This window comes from Chrysemys picta, chromosome 21, assembly GCF_011386835.1.
Source record: "Chrysemys picta bellii isolate R12L10 chromosome 21, ASM1138683v2, whole genome shotgun sequence".
Taxonomy (NCBI): domain Eukaryota; kingdom Metazoa; phylum Chordata; order Testudines; family Emydidae; genus Chrysemys; species Chrysemys picta.
The window spans coordinates 6,923,283-6,942,973 of NC_088811.1; the positions used below are offsets into that span (position 1 = coordinate 6,923,283).

At 50.2% G+C, this 19,691-nt stretch overlaps 1 protein-coding gene across 7 annotated transcripts in view; it reads left to right on the forward strand.

The window, feature by feature from the left end:
- LOC101949571 (Golgi integral membrane protein 4-like) overlaps window positions 1–19,691 on the forward strand; it is a 79,341-nt gene that overhangs the window by 52,204 nt on the left and 7,446 nt on the right. For 2 of the 7 annotated variants that reach the window (XM_005292924.4, XM_065575175.1), the window contains exons 9-13: window positions 1,975–2,132; window positions 7,799–7,998; window positions 13,025–13,092; window positions 15,269–15,436; window positions 19,266–19,337. In XM_005292924.4, the coding sequence (XP_005292981.2) occupies window positions 1,975–2,132; window positions 7,799–7,998; window positions 13,025–13,092; window positions 15,269–15,436; window positions 19,266–19,337 (666 nt within the window). Of the gene's footprint in view, window positions 1–1,974; window positions 2,133–7,798; window positions 7,999–9,541; window positions 9,787–13,024; window positions 13,093–15,268; window positions 15,437–19,265; window positions 19,351–19,691 lie in introns of those variants that run through there. The other 5 variants (XM_042852854.2, XM_065575176.1, XM_024104367.3 and 2 more) reach the window with 4 other exon arrangements.

The window sequence follows — 19,691 nt, forward strand, 5'->3', positions numbered from 1 at the left end:
GGCACCCTGCGTTTTCCAGTCCCCGGAATGCTGTGGCGCGGTTTAATGTGCTAATCTGCAGCGACTGGTGCCCCTAGATCCACTGCGAACAAGCAGGGTGTTTTTATTTCTGTTGGTCGTGAGAGATGACTTTTTTCCTCCCCTGGAGTCTGACCGCTTTTGGTTTCCAGCTTTGATTTTCATGTGGAGATTTCTTCCCTCTGAGCGGAAGGGAAAGGTGAATCCCTCTCTGGCTCAGTCTTCAGGAAATGATCCTTTGCGAGGTGTTTGCGTTTCCTCTTCCCTGGGTGCTCTCCTCCAGGGGGAGAGTGCTGACTCCTGGCCTGAGGTGCAGCCAAGCAGGATTTAATGAAGTGGTCGGACTGTTTCCGCTTCTCATTTTTCCCAGTTCTCTCTAGACTGATTCACTCTCTTTGCAAACTGCTGGACAGTAGTACAAAGAAGGGCTGGAGCTTGCAATCCCATGGCAGCAGGATTACTGCTCCTGGGAGAATGCTTGCTCGGCAAATAGTTCACCCTGGTGTCTTCATCTAACCTCATCCTGGCCACCGCTCTTTGCCATCTAGCTACAGCCCAGAGGTGGACCTAGGGCTTCATCCACATACTAGGAGGAGCCTGTCCATTTGCTCCAATGGGCTTTGGATGAAGCCCATAAAATCCCAGGGTATCAGCTACAGGCTGGTGGAGTCAGTGGAACTGACTCCACCATCAGCCAATGGGCAGGGAATAAGTGGGCGACCAGCCAAATCCTCTACTTCTCCTTTTCATTCATCTAGCTCCAGAGGGCACTGCTCATCCATAGTTATTCATGGCCTTTTCTATTGCACTGTTCACCATGGCATCTGAGCACTTTGTAGCCATCATGAATTTACCTGCCCCCCCGGGGAGTGTGATCATCCCCGTATTGCAGCTGTTGCAGAGAGATTAAGAACCTTCTTTCCCAAGCTGCTGAGCACCCGCAGCTCCTGTTGACTTCCCCCAGTTAGTGACTTGCCTGGGGTCACACAGCGAGTCTGTGGCAGAGCCCGGAACCCACATCTCAGGGTCCCACAGTGATGGGCAGGTAGAGCTAAAAATGCTGCCTTAGCCTGGTGTAGAGACAAGAACTGAAGCTGGGCATTGGTGAATGCGGGAAGACCGGAGACGCGGGAAATACATTCTAGAGCGCAGGTGTGGGAAAGAGGCACCAGAAACCTTAGATGTTTGCCGTGTTGGTCCCTGATCAGTCAGTGCCTATTTCTCTCTCTGTGCGTCGCTGCAGGCATCCCCACTGGTTGGGGAGCCCCAAACTATATTTATCTTTCAAACCACTTGTGGTTGTGGATTTTCACAGCTGGCCTGGTCCAGAAACACTCTTGGTCTCTGCCTTTGAGTAAGGACATCCTGTATGTACTCAGGAGGATGGTCCAGTGACTAGGGCCCTGGCCTGGGACTCAGAAGAATGGGTTCAACTCCCTACTCTGCCACAGACTTTCTGTGTGACCTGGGACAAGTCACTTGATGCCTCAGTTCCTCATCTGTAAAATGGAGTTAATAATAGCACTGGCCTGTCTCACAGAGATGTTGTGAAGATGAGTAAGTGTTAATTACATCCTGACAAGCCAAACCACAGTATAACAACGCTAATCCCAATGTAGTTACATGGTAATTACTGTACCCTTATTTTAAGGTGTGACCATAGGATTGTCCTTTTGTCCCATGGACATTGGCCTGCTGAGGACAGGGCAAGTACGTTTCACATAGCCCGCCCGATAGAAAGGTATTTTTCTTAACTCTCTGGGACATGAATTACTTTCCTTCGCTCAGAAATTGGTAGCATGGCTGGCAGGGAATGCATTGCCCCTGCAGAGCGATTCCTGTCCTAATGTTCCCTGATTAAAGATGTGATCCAAAACCAGGATCCTTCCAAACACGAAGCAGCCGTGAGGGTCTGAGTGGCCAGGTAGGTTGTACAGCTCTTTGTCCTCTCTGCAGGATCATAAGGTGGTGATGAGCATTCAGGGGAAAACCAGTGAGGAAAACCATGCTCCCAGAGGGGTGGTGCCTAATCTGAAACGCCCATCTACGTTGGAGAAGGAGGCAGCTCCAGTCAACCATCCCTCGGCAGGGAACAAACCGGCGCGGATGCAAAGGTTTGTACTGCAGGGCTCTCCTCTTACTCTCAGGGTTCAGGGGGAAGAATGCTACAGAAGGTCATCGAGACTGGCCCATTGAACTCTTCCCCTTGCTCCAAGTCCCAGCATGCTCTGCTCTTTCTTGATTTGCCCATACAACATCCATCTTGCTTCAAGCTGCCGGCCTCTTGTGTCAAGATGCAGTGCTGCATGCTGGGACGCATGGCCTGGTGGGTTCCATTTCCATGTGAACGGGGAGGGCAGCAGGGTGCCATGTTGCTGAACTCTCCATGGGCCCTATTTAGCCAACAGGGTGGGCTTTGGCTACCAGTCCTGTAGGTGTCGTGAAGTAAGGTGAGACTGGGGAGCTTCTGCTGAGCAAGGTGCAGGGCATGGGTTGAGTCTTAGCCGGAAGAAATGGCAGTGCAGAATTTTGAGTGGACTTCGGCCAACCTCTCTGCAGTGGGGAACTTCAAAATAAAAACGGTGTTGTTTAGCAAGCGGAAGATATACAGCAAAGTGGAGGCCAGACATTCTCAGCAGAAGGGTCGTTAAGGGATCCCATCAGCTTTTCTAATTAAGAGGCGTTAAGCTGTGTATTAAAGCTGAGGCTCACTGATGTTTTCCACTAATTAATCAGTAATCCCTCAAGCTCTGTGGGAACAACCAAAGCAAGATTTGAAGGCTTGTCATCTTCAAGGTTATACGGTAATCAAGAAGTGGCAGGTGACTGGCCCCAGTTGAGATGCTGACTTCTCCTGGCTTTGCATCCAGGTTTGAGGTGACGGTTCTATCCTCTTTTCTCATTTGTGGATTTCCTTCCATCTTGTGGATGGAGCTATTGCTTGGGTCCGTGTCTCCATCATACCAGCAGGAGAAGCTTCTTTGAAGAGCCTTGCATGATTGTAAAGTGGACACCTAGACCTTGTCTACATACAAATGTTGCACTGATTTAAAATGTTTGTTAAATCTCTTTGAGTTAAACTCTGGTGCATTCTCCTGATAGATGCATTTGAATTGTTTTGCAATTGGCTTATCTCAACTTTAGCTTAATTTGGTAAATGTAAACCAATTGAATTATGTCCACACAGTGGCTTGCACGGCTTTAACTAAAGAGATTTAAAACAGGTGCAACTTTTTCTTTTTAGGTGAGGCCTTAGTATGGAAACTTCCCAGCCTCTTGGGGGCTGTAGTTTTTATTAGACAAATGCAGAAGGCCTCTTTGTACATAGCAACCTCCATCGCTCGGCCTTCATTCCATGGTATAGGGGAGAGGAGATGAATGCTCTCTGGGTAATTTACAAATAAAGGTGGATTCAGAAGTAGGCGGAGACTGTTCCACTGAGATCATGAAATGGATACTTATTGTTTGTGTTGCACTCACTCTTAGGAGCCCCAGTCATAGACCAGGACCCATTGTGCCAGGCGCTGTACAAACACAGAACAAAAATACAGGTTTCAGAGTAGCGGCCGTGTTAGTCTGTATCCGCAAAAAAGAACAGGAGTACTTGTGGCACCTTAGAGACTAACAAATTTATTAGAGCATAAGCTTTCGTGGACTACAGCCCACTTCTTCGGATGCATACCGAAGAAGTGGGCTGTAGTCCACGAAAGCTTATGCTCTAATAAATTTTTTAGTCTCTAAGGTGCCACAAGTACTCCTGTTCTTTTTTCTTAGAACAAAAATACTGTCCCTGCCCCCAAAGAGCTGACCATCTGAGTGAAGGACTCTGCTGACCAGTTAGCAGAATGAGCACTCTGCATGTGAAAACACATTCTGATACTGCAGTTCTTCTGAGTCTGGCTATGATCCGAAAAGAGCATCTTTCTCAGCTCATCTGCTCCCTACATATCTCCAGGTTACATCTACTTACTTTACTGAAACAAACAAGATGTGGCTCCCGTTCGATCTGCAGATGCAGTCAAGCTGGGGGAGAAACAGCTTCTGAATTGTCAGCTGAGTTCTGATGGGGACAGTAACAGTTCATTTCCTCCCCGTTGTTCTTGTTCACTTAGATGCCAGCTCCTCAGGGCAGGCACTGCCTCTTATGTATCTGTACGGCACCTGGCCCAATAGGGCCCTGATCTCAGTCTGGTCCTCTACGTTCCACTGAAACAGCAATCGTACCAATAACCAATGGATTTAAGAAGCAAACTGGCTTTAAGAAAACCTACTAGAGGGACGAGGTTCTGTTATTATGGGGATGCAGAGCCAGGAAAGTCGGTGGAGGTGGGTGTCACTAAAGGCACCAGCGCTATATGTTGCATATAACACAGAGGGGAGTTTGTCACCAGTAAATAAGTCAGAGCACGCAAGCGTTGCGCTATTTGGCACGTGGAGACGGAGGCCGCGTGGCACTGACGGAGCATTCTCCCTGAATGGATCTAAGGTTAAGAAGTCATCAGAGCAGCTAGGGACTGTCATGTTACCTGGATAGTGTTTGAGGGGGTGGGAGTGGGGGAACAGTAAAGTGACATTCTCTTGGAGATGTCAATGCCAACAATAACACAGCCTGCCAGAGGCAAAGAAGCCATTTGTCCAATGTGAGGAACTATTGCAGGGGTGGATTAGATCAGCAGATTCCAGAGAGGCTCTTGATGGTTGATTTACATTTTGATTGTTTCTGTGGAGGGTGATCCAGGATGACATTCTGGCTGTGATTTCCTTGCTAAAACCTTGCTCAGTGGCAGCGTGCTGGCTTTAAATGCAGCAGCTGAGCCCAGTGGGAACAGGCAGAAGGAAGGAGGGTGCAGAGCTGGTGTTGGTGAGCTGAATCCACTTTCACACCAGGGTTCGGGGAGGACAGACAAGTTCTACAACAAGCCAGGAACCAAATCCTAGAGTGGCTCCAGTTGGCTAGGTGCCAAGAATTCTGGGATACGCACCCAGAAATCCTTGCGCCAGGCACAGGTGTGGACACACGTATACCCGAGTGTAGGGCACGTTTGGCATAGCAATGTGGATTCTTGGAGGTGGGCTTCGCTAATGTGCTCGTATGTGCATGAGCCAGGACCCAGGGCAAGCCTGCAATGTAGACACATAGGTTGGATGCGCCAGTCCCACTAATTTTAATAGCAACTGGGTGTCCAGATCTCTCAGGCAGATTTGAAAATCTCAGCTGGCATGTGCATCTGAATCGGGGATCTCAGGCTGTATAAAGGAGGAATCTGATTGTGAACTGAAGCTGTTTTTTGAGGTTTAAAAGTTCTGGTAGTGCCCATCATTTTTCACTCCTGAAAGTCTCCGTGCCTCTGGGATGGGTGATGGAAGTGGTGACATGTTGGAAGCGTTTGTAGCTGTTCTGGAGAGTTTCCCCTGCTTTTGGGGAGACACCGTGTTCAGAGAAGCAAACTGGTCTTTGGGGGGCTTTCCCTGCATTCTGAACCTTTAAGGTTCACCCCCCAAAATGTGAAGGCCTTCTTCAGAAATCAGGGCCGAGTTCAAGCCTAGTGTAGGTAGGTGCCACTCGAGTGAACCTCAAGGTCTGGGTTTGGCTCTTAGTGTGTTCTAGATCTTGAGAAATGTGAGGCTAGGTGCTTGGGTGATTTTGAATCTTGCCCATAGTGTTGCGTTTCTTCAATGAGTTGGGTGGAGAACAGCCCCCTTGTTGGAGAGGTCTGGGCCATCTTTGTACCCTGCATAAAAGACACTTCCCTCTGGCACTGGTTGAGAATATCTGCATACGTATCCTACCTTAAATACCCCTGTACAGCCCCCTCCACAACCCATCTCTCAGCATATGTAATGCACGTTTATAGACAGGGACTGGAGCCTCTGACTGGCCATGCAGAGATGGGCTTTTGAGCCCAGTGGTTGGTACAGATACCATGCAGAGATGGCAGCATTGAGGAGAAGAAGGTGCATGGCATTTGGCATTTCTCCTGTCGCCAGCCATCATTAAAGCCTTGTTGTGCCAAGAGGGAAGCAGACAGACAGTGGTTCCAGGTAGCAACAGGATCATGTTTGAGGCATAGCATTCACAGGGAAGGATCAAACTCCCAGCCTAGCTCATGGCTGGCCAGAAGGAGCTGCCTGTACTTCCCCAGAGCTCAGAGGCAGGCTCGCAGGCTGGTCACAGAGGTCGGGCTCTAAAAGAGACAGACCCCCCCACACACCCCAAAGAGGAGACCCAAGTAGACTTTCACCACAACATCTGTCACAATTACTACAAACAGCTTATGAGAGAGTGATTGTTTTGTTTTAAAAATAGACCAGCAAAAGGCTATCTTCTGTGCCACGCTGCAACAAGTTCCTTATACGGTAAAAGCTGAGCTATCTGGCACTTGACCAGCCAGAAAGCTCTATAAACCGGCATTTCTGATCTTCATTCAAAGTCTGATTTATAGTCTGGTTGGTATGGGGCCAGCAGGCTCCCTACCTGGCTCTCTGGGAGCGGCAACGTGTCCTTGCTGCTCCTAAGCGGAGGAGCGGCTATTGGGGGGGCTCCGTGCGCTGCTCCCGCCCCAAGCGCTGGCTCCACAGCTCCCATTGGCTGGGAGCTGTGGGGGCGGTTCCTGCAGGTGGAGGCAGCGCAAAAAGCTGCCTGGCTGCGCCTCCGCCTGGGAGCAGCGGGGACATGTCACCGCTTGCGGGGAGCCGCCCAAGTTGAGTGCCGCCAGGATCCGGCACCCTGAAACCCCTCCTTCACCCCAACCCCCAGGCCAGAGCCCCTTCCTGCACCCAAACTTCCTCCCAGAGCCCACACCCCAACCCCCTCCCGCGCCCCAGCCCTGAGCCCCCTCCCGCACCCAAACCCCCTCCTGCACTCCGAACCCCTCGGCCCTAGCCTGGAGCCCCCTCATGCACTCCAAACCCCTCATCCCTGGCTCCACTCCAGAGCCCCAGCTGGCACCCTCACCCCTCCCGCACCCAGTCCCTTGCTCCCACCCAGGTCCCCCACCCACATCCTGAACCCCTCATTTCTGGTCCCACCCCAGAGCCTGCACCCCCAGCCCAGAGCCTGTACCCCCTCCCACACCTTATCTCTCTGCCTCAGTCCAGAAAATTGGTATTCCATTGGTAAGTATAACTCTTAGTGAACCAGAATATTTGACTAACTGGCACCCCCCCTTTCTCCCAATATGCTGGATGACAAAGCTTTTACTGTATCATTACTTTTCTTAAAAAGGCTTTCTACACTCGTCCTCCAAAACTCTACAGTTCTTAATAATGATTCTTCAGAGTTTGGACTAATTAGTCTAGAAGACTGTGGTACAAGCAGCATTGTTACTTTAAATAAAGGTTGAGACATAAAGAGGACTTTTGGTTTGGTATTTTTCCAAAAAGGCACATTTATGCCTTCTAATATGTGGGAAGCATGTAAATGTATCAATTTGGAGTTAGAAAATATTGCCACTGCTATATGGATAAGTTATCACAGTGCATGAATAAGAGATTAAAGCAGTTCTAATAATAATACATTGCATTTATAAAGCATATTTTATTTGGCATTTGTGTAGCACATAAATTGTTCTGTAGCTTTTCCATGTAGCTTGCAGCGATAACTAATGCAATCGGCTCCTTTGCCTGAGATGTACAATTAGGCAGGAGTTTTGAATGTGTGGGAGGTGGGTTTCTCTTTGTTTTTTGTTTGTTTGTTTGTTTTTCCTGCTTGCATTTAGATTATGAAATGCCAACAAGCTGTGTGGCTTATTCTGTTTTTTTGTTTCTTACTTTGCTGCAGCTGGCAAGACATTGTTAACAAAGTGAATGCCCGAATGGATGAGGAACAAGTGCACGGTTACCCAAAGCACCTTCACTTTGACACCAGATCTGAGCAGAATGGCAATCTGTTGCTGGCCAATCAACAAAGAGGGGCAGAGCATCCGATAGCCAATCGGGAAGGAGACAAGGAAGGGACGGATGATGAGGAACTCGAGATGGGTATGGTTTCCATAACGCAGTGAAGTACAGTAATGACCTATGCTACCAAGAGGGAGGCTTTTGAACAAAGGAAGTCTCTCAAAAACTTCAAGAGAAATTTTAATTTGAAATTTTTGTCAAGAGATATCATGTATTTTAAATAATCCAAACTTGGTCACTTTTACCCTAGTTTCTAGTCCCTTCCTCTGCCTCATGCCCTAGCTCGGTCCTGTTTGGATTCTCAGCGTTGCAGGAGAATGCTTGCAGCCCCCAGTGTCTCCAGCATTAATACATGAACTCCCCAAGTATTCCTGGGAGGACCCCCATTCAAATACTGACATAGCCCAGTCCTGCTTAGGGTTAGCGCCGATCGGCTTAGAGCACAGGTAAACCAAGGCATGTTTCATTGCGAATGAAGTACAATTGCTAGGAGTTTTAAAAACTCTTCTCCTCCCTGCCTTGCAAAGTGCAGAAATGGAGCCTGGCTCTGGGAATCCCCTGACATCCTCCCTGCTGCTGTGTCCGGGAGGAAGATGTTAAATCTGCAGTTTCCTTATGGATGACTAAGGAATTTGTTTTCCTAGGGATGGAAGGAGAAAGGACCCACCTCCTGTAGTAATTTACAGGAGAGGCTGTTGCCCTTATTCTCCTCTGTCATCTGAGGAGTGCAGTGCGTCATCTTGTTATCAGGGATAGGGTGGCCCTTTCATCCAACCTTGACCTGTCCCCTTTCTCCAGGCCATGTGCATCATAAATACTAAAGCAATGTGCACACAGGTCGTGGCACTTTGTTCCCGTCTCTGAGAGGGATGGAGAATCCCCTTCCATTGTTTCTTGCAAGACTTGAGTTCAGTCTCCCATGTGATTTCTTTTTTGTTTGTTTATTTGGAAGAGGGATTCCAATCTTAATCATGGTGATGAATTTCCCATGGGGGCGATGAGCAAGCCATTTCAAAGGCCAGCTAATTCCATTAGTCAGTCAGACAACTGCAGCAACTGCAACCATCTTGGAAGACTCAAAGTCTGAGCAGCTGGGGGAGACCAGCCCTCAAACCATTTGGCACATGTTAGAATTGTACCCTCTGCTGCTCCAACTGCATTCAGACTCCCCGGACTGGCTCAGCCATCTAATAATGTATTTGCAAGGGAAGCCATTTAAAAAGTGGAGAAGGGGGAAGCATTTGACCCGGTGTGACCCATCATCAGGCCAGGAAACTGGTTCATGAATAATTCACCAGCTGAGGTTTGCGAGGGAAGAGCCTTTATCTCTGCTTCACTTCACAGGCATAATGTATAAATATTGTTAAGCTGAGGGTTGGGCAGTCATACCACCTCATTGTTGTCATGCTGGACAGCTTTGGCCTTCCAAACGGGAATTGGGGAACAATGAATTTCCCCTTTGTTTAGTGATAGCTGAAACAATAGAAGATGACTTCCCAAGGACTAGACTGCTTTCAACCCTGGGCAGTGGGTGGGCCATGTGGTCCAAGGAGTTTCCTGGGGGTCTGATAACAAATGCAAGGATGAGGGATATATTTGATTATAGCCGTGCATATGTGTGCAGGAGAGAAGCAGCAGAAACACCTCAAAGAGCGAAGGCAACAAGGAAGCCACAGAGACAGCGAGAGAAATGTGTGACCTTGAGGGGGAAAAAATGAAAGTGAGAGCTTTTGAGCAGAGTGCTGGCTGGAAAAGGGCTTGGAACTGTGAACAGAGAAACTATCTCCCTGCTTTTTGATTCCTAGTGTGTTCAGGGAAACAGGACTTTATGTACGTTCTTTGTAAATAAACAGGATTGCATCAAAGAAATACCTGACTCCATCATCAATTTCTGTCCCTAACTGAAACAATCCACAAGATCTCAAATATTGATTAACTGCTCGGGTCTAAAAGGCTAATAACCGTGTTAATTACAGTAAGAATACAGATTGGATCAATGCATCCGCATGGGGTTAGTAGACCAAGCTGAGCTAACAAAGTCTCTGTTGCCTTTGGTCAGTGACCTATATCTAAGTGTCACTGGGATTCTGAATGAAATATTCCTTAGACAAGTTGGCTAGTAGGTGGGGCGGGAAGTTTAGGAGTCAGGGCTCCTGGATTCTATCCTCAGCCTCTGGGGATCTGGGTTCAAATCCTGACTTAGATCAGTGTGGTGGTCTCAGCCTGAACTCTTGCCAGTGGATTTTGGCTCAGTTTTCATTCTCTGCTCAGGAAAGGGCTCAGATTAGGAATAGCAGTGGTGGTGAGGGGTAGAGATGCAGGTCGGTATGACTAACAGAGCCTTCAATAATAAGGCCATAATAAAGGTAGGCTAGGAAAGGTCTAGATCATTGTGTCAGTGCCCTTCCAGTGCAGGTGAACCTCTCAAATATTTGACATGTTAGATATTAAACTGATCCCGTGCTGATTGGGTCCAGTCAACTGGACACAGAGAAGTGTGGGGGTTGCATGAGAAAGAGAGGAGAAGCCATGTTCTTGTTTCAAAGCCCAGATGCCTTGCCCCTTCCCATAGAAGGACCCAGCTGGTATTTCATCTTTAAATGACCTGCTTTCAACAAGTTCCCTCAGAAAAATCAAACTAATTGCCTCACATCAAAGCAAACTCCTCTTTGAAGGAAACAGGCTCGCACTGCGGGGGTGGGGATGGGGGGAATGTTGGGACCAGCAGGGCTTGGCCTCCACGTCTTAATTGGGATTAACGTCCTAGGGAACGACTTTACGGCCCAGGCCATGAAACTATCTAATTGGGAGCCCTGTTGCCTCTTGGTCTCTTACTTAATGTTTCAAGAGGGAAAACTTGGCTAATGCTGATGATAGACAGCACAGAAACACTGCCCCAGCTCCCTGCCCCCGGCCTTCGTTATGGCTGTTCTTGTCGAGGATTGTTAGGAGAAGGATAATAAATGATGCACTGTCAAAATGGGCGATTAGTCCTCAGCTCTCTTCCCTCCCTCCCACCTGCCCGGAGTCCTGTCTCAGGCAGGACTTCTTTTCTGTTGCTTGTTTTTGCTATTAAAAGTGCATCCAGGTCTCAAAGACACTGGGTCTAATGCAGCCAGACTTGGACCATGAGCCTGGAGGGAGAACCATCTCCGCACCCCAGGATTAGAGACTACAGCGAATGAAGCTGTTTAATTGGGGGGGGGGTCATTTCTGAGTGGGGGAACCATCCTGGAAACTCATCTCATTATTCTATTAGCACCTCGTGGTTCCTTCCAGCATGCCCTGCTTTGCACCCCCGAGTCTGCCATCTTGTGGTCGCCAGGATTCTCATTGGGATGTTCTTCACAGCTCATAAACCCTACTTCTAACTGTCCGGAGCCCTATGGGCTGCCCCTCCTTTGTGCTTTGTGCACCCTCGGGGGACACCTGCGTTGCCTCCTCAGTTCTCCCAGCTCCTGCCAGTTTGGGGGTGAAAGAGTGGGCGTGGTGCCTCGCGTTCCCTCAGAGCGCTACAGATTGTTGCTGCATCCGTCTCTTGGGACATACTTGCCCTGTAGATTACACAGCAGGCCGAACGGGGCAGCCTGATGCTGGAGGATCATATCAACCTGCTCTGCTTGCCGCTGCAGTGGTCAGCATGACCATTGGAGCCAGCGCAACCAGATGCTGTAGATGGACCTACTCAGATCCAGATCTGGGGGGGTTTGGGCCTCCCTCTGGTCAAAACAAAGGGCTGTGCAGGGTCCAAATTGTAGGACAGGAGAAATAAACATAATGAGCCTCCTTGCTTTCCCCCTAACGGACGCTCTGTGTGGTTCCCCTTTCTTCTCCCCCTTGCCACGTGGCGCACCGGCCTTTCGTTTTCAACCGCCACACGCCGACAAAGGGCGAAGTGGCACCGACCTGTAACCCACCGTGGTACAGCGGGGCCGGGAGCGATTCTCTGACTGGCTGCGCAACTGGGTTGTTTCCATGGATACCACCCAGCCTCTGCAGTAGCCCAAGGGACAGAGAGAGAGACGGATTCCTGAACGTACAGATGAGTGACTGAGCATCCGGTGGCTCAGTAAGCCAATCGCCCTGTGGTCTGACTTCAGCTACCTTGCCACCTAACAGGAAGTAGATGGGTGTAATTGGCACATCAAGGATCATTAAGCCTCCAAAAAGGCGGCCTTACAAATCCCTTGCCCGCAAAAGCTGTTACTGTTACGTGGGGTCGTTTTACTTGCAAACTTGACATGGAGAACAATGAGTCAAGGCCGCTGTCCTACGCAGCGCACAAGACTGATGCCAAGATTTGGACCCTGAAATGATGTACCCATCCCCCCAGTGTCGCCCGTCTGTGCAGTGTTTCTGGGAGTGTACATTTGCTTTGGTGTTAAATGTCTTTTCCAACAGACCCAGAGGTTTTTGTGTCGCCAGCACGTACTGCACCATAGATGCCAGGCGAGGTTTTGGCAGCTGGGTAGAGGGGGTTTCTGGCACTCACGAATATGCGGGAGGTGGTTTTGGATTTTGGCACCGAGGAGGCAGCGGAAGTGCCTCTGCTAAGCTGGGGCAAAGGTGACTTCAGATCTTGGAGGCTGGGGACTGAATTGCTCCTTTCCCTGCTGCCCTTGACCGCAACTTGCTACCCGAGCGCTGTCCTTGCGTCCAGCCATGGCAAATAAGCACTACTATTCTTATTTAGATGCCTACTAAAGTGGTCGTTGATGAAACAGTCAATGTTGACATTTTAACATACTATCGTTAGGCACCAGGATTAACCCGTTACAATGAATGGGGAGTAGTTCACACCCCTCCACGCTATTGTGTCTGGCTGTCTGCAGAGACAGGCAGACATCACTGCCTCAGCTTCCACTCTATACCTGTTCCGGGGTGTGGTAACCAACCTGCTCTCTGGTTCCAGGGATGCTTCATCACAGCCCAATGCAGTGTCTTTCCCAGGTAGGCACGAGTGATCAGTTCACTCTTTCTCTAGGAGAGAGAGAACTTTCCACGGCACACAGGGCCAAACAGTCACATTGCCAGTGTCCTGTGGTTTTGTTGCTCCCTGGATGAGCCTTTTGGTCGGCCGGATTGATTCATTTCATTTTTCTTGCAGATGCTGGGATGATTGAAAGAGAAGAGAATATGCACACGCAAAAAGAGGTGGTGGTCCAGGAGCCAATGGTAAGAGAAGTCGCCATGATGTCATCACTTGAATCTGCTTGGACACCAAACTCTTCCATTCAAGCAGAAACTTTCCATGCAGCCCATGTAGCACCTTATTCCCAGATCTTTCTCACCCCTGCCCCCAAGAAGGTGGTGTTTTAATGAAGAATCATGGGCGTTTTCCTAGCATCCATGCGAGTGCTAACGGGAGATATGGTCAGCACAGAGCGAGCGCTGGGAGTTCTAATCCCAATCCCTCCCACGAGTTCTCATCAGACAAGTCACTTCTAGGCCTCCGTTTTTCCTACCCTAAAAACAGGCAAAATTACCTCTCTCTGATGGGTGTTTGGCGGAGCAGAGCTAGTCAAACAGAGCATGTGTGCGTCTGAGGGGAGGGGGGAATATTTATTTGCTGTTTGATGACATCTTGTATATAATCAGTTGCAGAATCTCTCACCTTGGGGGGCCACAAACCTGCTGTTTCAGGGGACCCTGAGCACCCTGCCTTTCCCATATGGCTAAATAGGTCCCAGTTAGATCTCTGCTGTGTGGGTGTGGGGAGGGATCCCGAGGAGCAGGTGCTGTTGTTGTATGGAAAAGGGCCGAGAACCGCTGCCCTAGTGGAAGGAGGTTGTTTCAACCATCTGTAAAGCTGATCAGATCGCAGGGGGAAAAATGTACTGGCACATCCTTTTCTCTGACAAGCTCCGGGAGAGGCAATGCACTGACTGGTGTTTATGACGCTGGTCGGGCTAGCTCTGCTAATTCACTGGTGGTTTGTAAAGTGCTCTGAAGGTGAGATACGCTATGGAAGTGCCAAGTGAGATTCGTTCGGTAATCGATGTCCATCGGGAGAGCTTCAGCTCCATTTATCTCTCTTCGCTTAGCTTGGAGAGGCTAAAGGAGAGAGCCCAGGCTCCCCTAAGAGGAACAGTAACTTCAGAGAGAAGTGATCTTTCCCTACGCATTTCTAGAGTGTTCCTCCATGACACTGGCAGGGCCTTGGACCTCCAGCCTATTTGACTTTCTTTTGCTCACCGTGGTGCCTGCAGGTCCTTGAGACATCACAGCTTTATCCATGACCTTGACTCATGCACAGGCTTTCACCTTTCTCTGCCCTCCCTAGAGGGGAGGACCTCGATGTTTTCATTGAGGATGCCAGCTGGTAATTCTTTCCCTTCCCTGCCCCCCCTCCCCAAAAAAGATAGGAGTCAACACTGATCCAGCTGCACTAGAGGAAACAAACTCTTCCCAGGTAACTTACAGAGGAGAATACCAAAACAAAACCATGGCGGATATTAAGTACAAGAGATGATGGTGCCTCCTCTCCCTGCCGGTCCATTCTTTTATTTCAGTGACAGGGTATGTTTCTAGCTGATCTGCTACAAGGCAGAAATCTTTCCTCTCCCACAGCCTGGAGCTGTGTGTCTGCCCCTCTCTGCTGGATCTCAGGGTTCGATGTATCTCCTGAGAACATCTGTGCCAAGGAAACCATCCTGGTTTATGGTTCCCGGAGCTTTAGATCTGAAAGCATCACGCACATAACAAGGCGTAGAGCGTTGTGTCAAAATGCAGATTTGTTTTGGCTAAAGGCAGCTTTTTCTTCTGAGGTTGGTTTGATAAACAGAGTACAGCTTCCTCCTTTCCGGGGGACTGATTTAGGGTCATCGCACCTATTGCCAATGAGTTGGTTTGCCTCACAGGCAATGAAACAACTTTCTGATGTGAGGTGGTTTCCTTCCTTGGGTTGCTAAAGATTCCAGGCAATGACTTCCTAAGAACTTCATTAAGACTCAACTTCTGCTGAGTGTTTCTTCATTTACCAATGTAGCTGGACCGATGAAGAGACCCACAGGATAGACCCACACAATGCCTCGGATTTCAGCAGGGGCAGAAAGTGAGGTGAGGGGGCCAGATTGCCTGTTCTTGCTAGGCCCCATCACCTCCTCTAGCCATAACTTCTTATAGCCTCATCTGAGGAGACTCTGATCTGGCGAAACCCCTGAGATCCAGCCTGAGGAGGACTGCTGCAGTGAGGTGGGAAGCCCTCCTTCCTGGAAGCTGGTGTCCCCAGCTGTAGCTTCTCCCACTCATTGGCCTGAGCTTAAGCGCTAGAGAAAGCCAGCTCGTATTGGCCACCGTGTGTCCCGGGTGTGGGGGTGCTGGGTGCTCACAAGAGGTTTTTCTCACCCAGATGCCTGATGATGCTGCAGACCCTGCTCAGGACCCCAATAACCAAGGGGAAGATGAGTTTGAAGAGGCCGAGCTGGAGAGGCCGGATTTTGAGGAGAAGGTGGTCCAATCAGACAAATACAAGGACCCCAGCGTGCTAGGGAAAGAGGAGACAAAGAAGCCGCTGAAGGTAATGTAATGTGATGGGGAAGCCATTTCTGCAGGGAGGGGTGTCGGGGGGGTGATGAAGAGGGTTCTTGGCCCTACAAGTGAGAGGAGGAAGAGGATGCATGCCCCCCAAGAGAATTTTCACCCCCAAGCCCCAATGCTATATTGTGATGGGCTGGCAGTGAGAGAACCCTTCTCCCATCATCTCTTGCTCCTGATTCTGGGCAGCTTGTGGTTATGGAGTTCCAGCTGGGTCATGACCAATTTTCTTTTGGCTTCCAGGAGCTACTGGCAAGCTGCCCTCCTTTCTCCCTCTTCCACCTGCTCTGAGGCTGGCATGGCAGCACCCCACAGCATCTGTTCTCTGCCCAGCTATTGCGTAACATGTCCCACTTGCTCTGCAGCCCATTCCGGTGCCACTTTGGGCGCTGGGCCTCCCAAGACCGTAATTCTTCAGGGGGCGAAGGGAAGGGGGCAGAAATCTGGTTGTAAGGTGGACTTTATTCCAACTGTGGCCACTTGCCACCATTGGCAATAGGTGTAAGCACAGGAGGGCTGAAATCTGGGAATCCTGGCATATCCCAGGCCTTGTCTATAGTGCTAGAGCCATAGGGGCCCCACGACTCTTGATACGCCCTCCTTCTGAGCTGATGCCGGGTCTAGAGAAGGTAACTCGGAAACTTCTCTCCCCTTGGTCTCACAACACAAGAGCCAGGAGACGTTCAATGAAATTAAAAGGTGAAACATTCAAAACCGTTCAAAGGAAATCCTTTTTCACAGACCCTGGGGCAATGAGCGCCACAGTTTAATCCCAGGAAGCTAAGGCCGCAAATTTAATTAGACTCACAAAGGGGAACTGATAGTCAGAATATCCTGGCTTGTCACACTTAAGGACAATCAAAATTTTGGAGAAATTTGATCTTTTACTTTGGGGCTTAAGCCAACTTTGCACGATTAGAATCCAGGGTGAGATCTAAAGTGGGGGGCCGATTATCCGCTCTCTGCCTACTTCAGGATTCTCGCGCCTTCCTGGGAAGCACCTGGTTGTAGCCATGGTTGGAGACAAGACAGTAGACTAGATGGACCTTGCTTGGTCTAGTTTGGCGATTCCCGTGTTTCTGTGATGTGGCTGCGGCCATGGTGGACTGGTGGCAATTATGCTGTGCGAGGGAGAATCTTGTCTCCTCCAAGGAGATGCTTGCTTGCAGAAGGAAGCCATTCATTTTGTAAAGTGCTTCTTGCTGTCTGGAGTGAGACTCTGCAGCAGGGAAATATTAGCTTGTTTTGACAGGCTGCCGAGCGTTCTCTGTGTCACTTGTTTTTAAAAGCAGCATTTTATCTGTCAGGGCTCTAAACCGATGATTGGTAGCAAGTCTAAAAACACTCCAGACCAATGGAATAGACATTGAAGCAAAGAGCCCACCACTGCAGGATTGCATCTGCTGAATAAAACCCTCCAGCTCCTTAGTGGGAAAAGAACTTATACCTTAACTATTTGTCTTTGCATAAGGCTAGGCTGAGCTGTTCACGCTGTTTGGACAGAGCACAGGTACCTTAGGAGGAAAGACCTGAGGGTGCTGGCAGTGAGAACTGGTGCAAAGTTAGCACTCCTTTGGGAGGAAAATTTAAACTCCTTAATCAGCTTGGTCAGTTTCTTTCTAATGAACTACTGGATGGAATCAGAACTGCACAACTGTGTGTCATAACTCCTATATTGCTCATAGAAAGCAGTGATTCTCCTGTAGTCCAAGTGGGAGAGGCCTGTGCTTTTGAGGAAGTTCTATCCCTGCTGTTGCTGTTAGGTTCTGAAGGCTGTCATTACAAGTTTGTTACAATCTATATTGCAGCATCAAGATACTGCAGCAGCCAGAGCTGCATAAGCACAAGGTATAAATAGAGCATTGGCAATCAGATGGCTGACAAGAAAGGATAAAGTCAACAGCCCTAGGGAGGACAGAACTAATCAGAGGACAGAACACTCCCCGTCTGTTGTTTTTCCCCCTTACCTTTCTTGTTTGCTTTCCTTTCTCAGCTTGCTCCTTCCCACCATGTGAACGCTACAAACCTTAGCACAATGCCTGGCTTCTGTTCCGCCGGCTTGCTTCGCTGACCGGGGCGGTCAGCTGGGTTTGGTGTCGGAGCACTGCTCCCTTAGGCTGTAATTCGCTCCCTGGTGGGCCCAATGGAGAGGGTATTAGGAAGGGTAGTCAGTTTGGGTCCCATTGGTGGGGTCCAGAGGGCGGCATGTGTCGGTGCAGCTCTGGGCAGGAGCAGATGGCCTGCTCCCAGCTCAGCCCGTCGGGTGAATGAGGAGGTGCTGAATCGTTGCCCTGAGTGAAGGTCTGTTAATCAGAAGCTGTATCAGCATGTCTGAGTCCTTCTCTCCGGGAGGTGTAAATTATCGAAAGCATTAATATTTCATGCTCGCCAGCAAGAGGCTCCAAGAAAATCCCCCTCAGATCCAGCTCTATTTGTCTCTAACTCTGCGGCTGGGCAGGCTGCTGTGGGTTGAGTCAGGCTCAGGCGGGGCAAAAGCTGCGCAATCTGCCCCTGCCCGATACCAGTCCTGGTGCTCTCCTGAGCTAGTGCCAACCTCTGACTCCATTGAGGAGCTGGGCCTAGAACCTGGGTGTCTTAGCTCCCAGCCGCTCTGAATGATGAACAGCTGAACTGATTCAGCCAGGATTCGAACCCATGACTCCAGGGAAGATGAATATTCCCAAGTGAGCAGAGAGCCCTCAGCCATTGCTATTGAGAGGCGAATGATCCAATGACTTTCCCCCTCCACGGACCCTTTCTCTCATGGCCACGCCCTGTTTTAACAGGCTCGGCCATGGTGCCCTGCAGCAGCCCGGGCTCCTTCCCTGCTAGCCTGCAAACAGGCAGCAGCCATGGGCCAGATCCTCAGCTGGTGCGAATCACCGGCGCTTACCTGGAGTCGGAGAAGCTGCATTGAGTGACCCCAGCTGAGGCGGTGGCCCTGCACGTGGGTGGAGAGAGTGCTCGATCCTGACTCCCCCTTGCGCTCCTGTCTCCTGTCCGGAGACCTTCTCGGTGCGAGCTGCTCAGCCCGGCGGCTTCCCCGGGCGCGGGGGCGCTCTGCAGCCCTCCATGCACTAGGAAGGCTGAATTGCGATTCGTTTTCTCAAGCTGCCATCTCTCATTTGAATGGGCAGCAAATAGAAGGAATGGTCTTCGCTGCTGGCTCCTGGCTGGAAGGTCTGCGCTCGGCTGTGCTTTGCTAACGTGACTTGGGCAGCTGCAGTGGGGTGGAGGAGCGGGGACACCGTTCTCCCTGCTGTCTCCTAGAGCCCAGCACGGCTCTCCCCTGGCGCTTGGATGCTAGCTCAGCCGTACGACTGCTGCCCAGCTCTGCCAACTAGCTTGTTCTCTCTCTCTCTCTCTCTCTCTCTAACAGATGCTTCCCCACTGTCTGTAGGGACTGTTCAACCCAGGGTGGCCGCTTGCACATCCGGGCTCTGTGCAGAGTTCTGACACAGCACTGATCCCTACCGTGAGAGCGCTCCCATGCACAGGCCGACGCGAAAGCGTGTGGCTGCTGGGAAATGACTTGGCTGCTTCCACCCCCCCCCCCCCCCCCCCCCCGCTGCCTGCGGGATAAAGGGGACAGAAGCGTTGACTGGGGACAAGCGCCCAACAGAGATGGGGTCACCTCTGATGTTCCAGGGTCTTGATTCAGCAGCCTCCAGACCTGGGGCTCTAATACATGAAAGTCTGGGTCTCCAAAGCTGCTTTGCTGCTCTGTCAGGATTGGGGTTGGGGGTGTGTGTGTGCTTCTGGGAGCTTTAAAGCAGGCCGACCTACCAATGTCTGCTCTCCTGTGTTTCCAGGGTGCCGCTGGGCCAGACAAAGCCAGGGAAGAGCCAATGGATGACTACCAAGAAGATCAGGAGCAAGAAATTGTACGACACCAAGGTTCCTCTTCTTTTCCTGTTCGGTCGTGGGGCTGCGGGTGTGTTTGAGACCAGGAGCTGAGCCTGGTGCAGAGGTTGGGCAGACCTGTGTGTTGGGACAGCTGTTAGGGGAAAGCTCCCAACACCCTAGGAATAGGAGTGAGGCTCTTCGGGACAGGGACTGTGCTGTTCTGCAGTGTAACGGTCGGAGCACTGGACTGAGATTCAGGACAGCTGCGTTCTATTCCTGGCCCTGCTGGGTGACCTTGGGAAAGTCCCTCCCTGCTCTGTGCCTCAGTTTCCCCGTGTATAAAATGAGCAAAATGATACTGATGGAAAGCGCTGTAGAGGAGCTAGGTGGCA